The 7548-nt window shown below is 38.2% G+C and overlaps 1 protein-coding gene across 1 annotated transcript; it reads right to left on the bottom strand.

The window, feature by feature from the left end:
• Positions 1–421: 421 nt before the first annotated feature.
• On the bottom strand, positions 422–7548 carry LOC124400941 (NADH-cytochrome b5 reductase 3). Its single transcript, XM_046872775.1, has 9 exons — positions 7385–7548; positions 6891–7016; positions 6732–6804; positions 4838–4944; positions 4249–4378; positions 3959–4042; positions 3403–3488; positions 2518–2617; positions 422–1268 (listed from the first exon to the last, which is right to left on the bottom strand). The coding sequence occupies exons 1-9, from the start codon at positions 7403–7405 to the stop codon at positions 1096–1098; spliced, it is 900 nt and encodes a 299-aa protein (XP_046728731.1). The 5' UTR covers positions 7406–7548; the 3' UTR covers positions 422–1095.

Consider the following 7548-nt stretch of genomic DNA (forward strand, 5'->3'; position numbering starts at 1 on the left):
GAAGATTGAAGCTAATCAGCTTCTTAATATCACCAGCCTAAAACCTATAAGCAAAAAGATACAGCAGGAAAAGAGTAAACAGGAAACACTTTTTTTTTTTTTTTTTTTTACTTTCTTTTTACTATTAATTTTTCCCATACACAATCACACCATTTTATTATTCGGCATAATAAAATGTCTATTTTCTTTTCTTTTCTTTTTGTAAATAAAGCTTCTTCACTGCTTTCTTTTAATATTTAGGACATGCAAACTTTTTGTAACCTGACAGTCAGGAAGGAACTACAACTCGTTTATATGCCATTGACTCGTTCTGATATAAAGTAGATAAGTGCTGGCAAAAAATACTGTTGTTTTTTTGTTTGTTTTCACAAAAAAACCTTTAAAACGGACCATGAAAAGCTGAAGAAGGAAAATACGTTCATTGGTGGATGCATTTCGTTTATTCATCAAACTCGATACAGTACAATCTGATGCGATATAGAACACGAGCTTAACTATGGCAGGTGACGCTTAACATTTTTTCACTAAGGTGGATTATTATGCCATTTATTAACCATTTACTGCAGGTCGGCAGTTTAAATAATACAAATATGCAGCTTTTAAAGCTTTCGATTACATTGAATTGATTAAAGCTCGCAGTGACTGATCTTTTGCTTTGACATTTAGATTTTTTTTTTTACACATGGCAGCTAATGTACTGTACTGTGTTCTAAGCACTGTGTGGTAATAAGGCACTTTCTAAAACAATTCAATACATCACATTAAATGAAAAAGTAACTTCAAAAGTTGCAATTCAATTTTAAGGATATTTAACAAATATCACAAAATATGTGGCAGAATAAAAATAAAACAAATCTATATTCTAGTTGCAATTTCTTTCTTTTTAAATTAAGCTTTTGCTCAAGAATATTCAATGTGACAAAACGGCACAAACGCAAATAACAAAATGCATAATATTGAAAGGACTAATAATTGCATAACAACACACGTGTTTACTTGGAGACACTATGACGATTGTGAAAGCTGGCTGCTGCTTTAAGCACTGGAGCTGCTTGCGTATGTGTCAGGATTAGTATGGGTGTGTGTGTGGTTTTTCTAGAAGATGAAACGCCTGCTTGGGGAATGGCCCACTTTGTCCAGGTTGGGGTTGCAGGCAAACTGGATCATGGGTGGAGGGCCACACATGAGGATGAGTGTGTCATCAGCAGGGGGAGGAAGGTGGTTCTGCACCATCTGCTCATTGATAAACCCCTGGCTGTACTCCCAGTCTGTCAGATAAATGACAAGAACAGTGGTTGCTGATTTATTCAGTAAAATGGTCCCTTATATACCACAGAGCTGTTCATTCTTGCTTCTCATTGGTTAGCTTAACAAGTATAGATTTTTTTTTTGCCATAACTGCAGCTCCAACAGTAATCCAAGACTATTTATATAGCTGGTTTCTATAAATGTGCTCTTTGTAATGTGAGCATTTATATAATCAATCAGGCCTTGTGGGGATGTGGTAGCCCAGTGGAGAAAATGGACTACTTGGAAATATCTTGTCCTGCACAGTTGAGTGTTCTCCCTGCTCGAACACTTCCATCACGAATCAAGGGTTTTAAAAGCAGGGAAAACATTAACATATGTTGGACAGGTTGTTCTCTAAAACCAAAACTCGAATTTGGGAACTTAAAAACAACCAGGTCGACTGGCAAAACACGTGTGTAGCTCTGCACACATTAATACATCAGAGTTAGACTTTTTATGCCTATGGAGGAAGAGAAATAGATTTGGTCACAGACAAACTTAAAAATACATTTTGAAGAAAAGCTACACATTGTGAGGAGAGGTCAGCCAACCCCAAAGCTAGCTAACTTGTCTCAGTCTAGGAAAGGGTTTGTTCTCCACTTCCAGACCAGTAAATACGAGTGGTACCACTGGATTACAGCCTCTGAGGAGCAGTGGAAATTATGAGTCTGCATCTCTCAAATTCTAATGTTTTTGTCGTTATTATAAATATTAATCCTAAACTGCTTCAGATGATGTAGGTGCACAGTTGTGGTGATAGTGTAGAGGTTTGGAGTCTTAACTGGGTTTCTTGCTTTAGTAAAATGGTTTTAACCCTCTATATGTGAAATGTCTCTCTCTATATTGCGTTTTTGTATTGTATTGAAGGTTCCTATAATCGCGACGTGATAGTGGTGGTATTAAGAGGTGGATTAAGTCGGGTACGTCCTCAGGAAGGCCCAGGTACCAAATGCACGGCCCGCCACTGCATTTCGCAATACTAAAATTAATTATAAATGCTAAATAACTCATTCTGTTTTTCTGTAAAAAGCATTACTGTCGAATTTTACTCAGTTTACTCCGTTTTCATACACATTATCTCATTTCCACACTAACCCAGCTATTAGAGTTGCACAAGCCAGCGCACTCTTAGTGCTGGTCCCAAGGCTGGATAAATGGAGAGGGTTGTCTCATTTCCACACTGATATTTTCAGTGAATAATAAAAAAACAAACCAGGTTGTACTCACCCTCAGGAACCTTGTCGAGGGTGTACCACAGTTTGAATCGTTCTGGGTAATTAGCCTGGATTTCCTCCAGGTCTGTGCGCAGTAGGATGTCTTTTTCTGTCTGTTTGGACAATAAAGAAAAAGTTTTTTTTTTTTCTAGTGATTGGGCTTTTTTCCCCCTCAGACATCAACCTTAGTTACCATATTTTCCAGACTATAAGCCCCTACTTTTTTCCCCCCACGCTTTGAACCCTGCGGCTTAAACAATGTAGACGCTAATTTATGGATTTTTCCTGGGTTTTTCCCGGTTTCACAAGATTCAAAGCCAAAAAACTGAGACCCATAAGATTAGACCAATGAAATTGCAGAACGGGTTCAGGTGAACCAATGAAACTCTTTATATTAAATCAGACGCTTCCACTGAATCAGACCGCACCACATCATAAATATGGATACGGTTCCTCTGACGTTTGACCTGCTGCTCACTCACTAACTCCAGTTGCAACAAAAATCATATGAGCACAGACAGGTTTCCAAAACTCTTGCTTTTTTTATTTTTCTTGGCAACAGCGTTACGGGTTTAGTCAAAGAAACTTAGAAATGAGCATCAGAAAATAATAAAGACATATTCCTCGGTCTTGTACACATGCAGTAATATCGGAAAAATGCGGCGGCAGGCTATTCCCAAAATACCGCTCTGCTCTTAAAGGAGCGAAAACATATTTCACCCGTTACACCGTGTAACAGACATTGTCGTTCGTTAAAGCCTGTCGTTATAGACAGGTGCGGCTTATTTATGTTTAAAATAAAAATCTTTGTTAAATTCAGTGGGTGCGGCTTATATATGGGTGCGCTTTATAGTCTGGGAATTACTGTAATTTATTAATAGGGCTGACAGGAACTCACCTGGTTAGCAAAGAGCAAGTGACAAATGGTCTTGTCTTTAGGATCCTTCATTATTGCCCGAATGATCTGCAGCATAGGAGTGATACCTGCAGAGAGTCAAAGCATAAGCTTGGGGGAAAAAAAAATCCTTCTAATACTGTAGCATTTTAATTATAGCAACAGATTTGCATGCTCGATGCTGCAAATATTCAAAGACTGGTCATGCATATCCATATCAAATCTGCACAAGCTTTCTGTAGTTGAGTAAAGAGAAGTACTTTTTGACTGTCTATGTACATTTAAATAATTTATTTACAGAAAGACAGTTGAGTAACAAAAAACAAACAGTTAGACGTGTGCTGGAGCAGGAAAGTAATTAACCCCTGGTTGCTGAGGTTCCTTACATGATTTATCTCCTGTACTTTCCTGTCATGATTTACTCCTTATATAGCATACATAAATTATTGCAATGAAAGTTTGTTTTAAATAGCGCTCAAATTATTGTATGAATTTAGATATTCAAATTATTTATAAATTTAGTGCGAGTGGTGTGTGTGTGTGTGTGAAGGTGGATTACCTGTCCCTCCAGCGATCATCCCCAGATGTTTTGCAATCTTAACCTCTGGAGGTGCCTTCTTCTCAGGTTTGATATCAAACACTCCTGAAATCAGTAATTATTTACAATAAACACACCAAAACAGACAGCAGAGAATTCATTCAGCTCCTTCAATTACAAAATGAAAGGTATGTTGTGTCCTGTTATGTATATATTTAAATCGATCATTTAATAACAATCTAACCTTAATTCCATTATACACATCTTTATTCCCATGCTTGAACTGTGCAGTGCTCAGAGAAACTGCTCACCTTGGCCTTTGTAAACAAGCAGTCCACTCGGCCCCCTGAAGTCAATTGTGTCACCGATGCGAAGACTGTCCAGGTACTGAGACATCTTTCCACCTTCAGGAAACTTTGGATGAGTGTTTTTGTAGTAAATCTGAAAGAAAAAAATAAATAAATAAATTGCACACACACAGACTAATGTAGTATTTTACAGAACATGCGTATTAATAAGTGCAACTCTGATTGATCTCTTAAAATCTTTACTAAACATGTCTATAGGTGATTATTTTCCCTGTACACCCTTCTCATTAAGTTTGCAACAGGTTACGCCACAAATCTGACTGTGTATCTTTTCATTTCCTGGCACTCCCCAAAGTACACAGAAACTGAAACAGGACATTGAAGATTTCGTCAACTTAAAGAGAGATAGAAAAACCAACAGGCTGGTGCAGGAACAGTTGCTTTAACACCAAAAAACATTTGTTTCACACATTCCATGACATTAAACACAAATATTACGGATATATTTAATATCAGTTTTAGCAATCAGATCTATAAAAAAATAGACTTTCTAAAATTGCTTTAAACTCTTCTGCATTTGATGAAAACAAACCTTGACCACCAGGTCCACGAAACCTTTATCGTCATCACTCGACACTGGAGTGTAGGGCCTCACCACCAGGGCACCATCTATTCTAGCGGACAGGTATATGTGTTGGCCTGCAAACAGAAAAGAATGAACATGTGCATATTTATGAGTTTGGGTATTTAAACCTGTCGAATGTTTCTTTTGTTTATATGCAACAAACTAGGTAACATAGCAGTAGGAAGATTTGCAATAATTATTGTATGAATAACAGCTTTAGACAAACTTAGCATCTGGACAGTTTGTTTCTTGAAACATTCTTTAGAATACACTGCCAAGCCTCTATTAAAACTTGCCAAAGGTGTTTTCACTAGTTGGAGATTTCTTTCTGACCTTGTGATCCAGTTTATCCCAGAGCAGTTCAATAGGATTTAGGTGCAGTGACTGGGCAGGTCATTCCATGATAGATAGACAACGCTTCAGCCAACTGTTTGCTCTATAAATAATTTCAGAGCTTGGACATATGCTTCAAATCATTGTCTTTTTGTATGGTGAAATTGGTTCAAATTCCAGCTAAATTGCATGGTGTTGAAGTATGGAATAGTAGCCATTTTAGTTCAATATTCCTTTTGCCTGGAATAGGTCTCCAACCGTCCTGGCTCCAAAACAACAACAAACATTTATGCTTCCACCTCCATGTCTGACTGAGTGTGAGGCCGTCTGCTAACATTTTCTCTCCTTCTCTTCATCTGACATAAGTTCTACTAGTAGAGCCAAAAATGTCTTATTTTGCCATTCACTTTCCAATTCTCAAATGTTTTTGCCTTTTACTTAGTTGCATATACACCAAAAGTGCATACAGTACCATGTCTCAAAAACAATAATAGACAAGATGTTTCCAAGCTTTTTGAAAGGCTATGCTTATTCATGATGTGATCTACTATGTATAATAATGTCATGAAGGCACTGATACTAGACCGATCTTGGATCAGACGATTTCTGACGAATGCAGTTTCCAACAATTCAGAAGTCTCAGTGCCTTACCTGGATACTGTACATGTGCACCTAAAAACTGGCGATTTAATCACAATGGTGATACTGTGCTCATCCTAGGCCTGCTCAAAATGAAGATCTTTTCAAAACACTTGACAACTCTTCCATAAGTGTCATAATGAGCATGTATGCTGCATCTGTAATGATGCATGTGTAATGAAATGACATTAATAAAAATAGACTGAACGACATTCAACAAAATGATCATTAAGAGTATTCTGAGCAGCTGAATCACTGCCTGCTTTGGGAATTGCACCTTTTTGGATTGCAAGACCAGACAGAAAATGGTGAGGACTACTGAAAAGATCATCATGATTTCTCTACCCTTTATCATGGACATTTACCCAACACGCTGCATGAGCAAAGTCACCAGATTTGTGGCCGATCTCACACTCTCGCACACACGCACACACACACACACACTACTCTCCTGCTATTGGGGAAAAATGTATTCAAGCCCTCAGTGTGTAACGGTTTCTTTTCGCAAGCCATTTGACAACTCAATACAAACAGACTGGACTGACACACGAACAAACACACACATGAACAAACTCTAACTGTTAGTAGAAAATTGCTGTATTGCACAAAATGCTGTGAAAACAATTGTGTTTATTATTATGCACCATCACAAGTCTTGTGCACTGGTCATTGGTGCAATGTCACTGTGTCTACCATCTCACTGTCTTCTCGCACCAGCCTTTGCACTTTATGCAGTGCCAGTTCATTTTGTGTAGGTCTGTGATCCTTTGTGTTAATTTATGTTGTCTGACGTAGCACCTTGTTGCTGGGAGAACGTTGTTTGTGTCACTATTTACTCTACTGTATATGGTTGGAATGACACAAGCCCACATGACTGAACTTGACTTACCCACAGGAAGACCCAACACGTGCTCTGGGGACCTCAGGGCAAAGCGAAACTTTCTGGTGTCATGGCTTATGATCTAAAAGTAATAAAACGAGTGTTAAATATATTGATATTAGTGGGGGGGGGAAGAAAGTGTAAACTGGTTCATTTTACAGAACTGACCTCTTTATCTATAAGACGCAGGGGATATTTCTCGTTGGGATCCTCCAGGGTTATAGCAAGTTTTCTTTTCAAACCCAGAAGCCTCATGATCAGTCCAATGATGCTTTCATAGGTACCGCGAATAAGCTGTAGACATTAGGGCAAAGACATGTTTTGCAGAACAGCTGCACTAAGGCCTTGCTTCTGAACATAGCTGGATGAATAATCCCCCAAAAATGTGCAAGCAGCAAAACTGCAAAAACAAACTCATCACCGTGCTAAACAAAGCTCCTGCGCTTACAGTATCTATAGAAACCTCACATATTGTGGTAAACACACACTCGATCTATCCATTACGGTTGTTAATTAAGCAGTGCAAAACATAATTGAAACAGAATTTATAAACACAGAGCAGGCAACAAAAAACTTTCCACCCAGCAAGAAAAAAACACAGCTAACGACCAAACCCAGCTAGCTACAGCCCTATTATAATCATTAAACAAGATCATACATACACCAAAGATGTAAGACAGCATCTTCTCTTCTAGTCGAGATATATATATATGATATTAAAATGAATTTTGTGCAATATGAAGTCTTCGCACTGACTGACGCACTATTACACTGCAACTATCAAGCAGAAAGGTCTCCGTCACAACCCTCCTTAACGCTTCCGGGT

Source organism: Silurus meridionalis, chromosome 18, assembly GCF_014805685.1.
Source record: "Silurus meridionalis isolate SWU-2019-XX chromosome 18, ASM1480568v1, whole genome shotgun sequence".
In the NCBI taxonomy this organism is placed as follows: Eukaryota; Metazoa; Chordata; class Actinopteri; order Siluriformes; family Siluridae; genus Silurus; species Silurus meridionalis.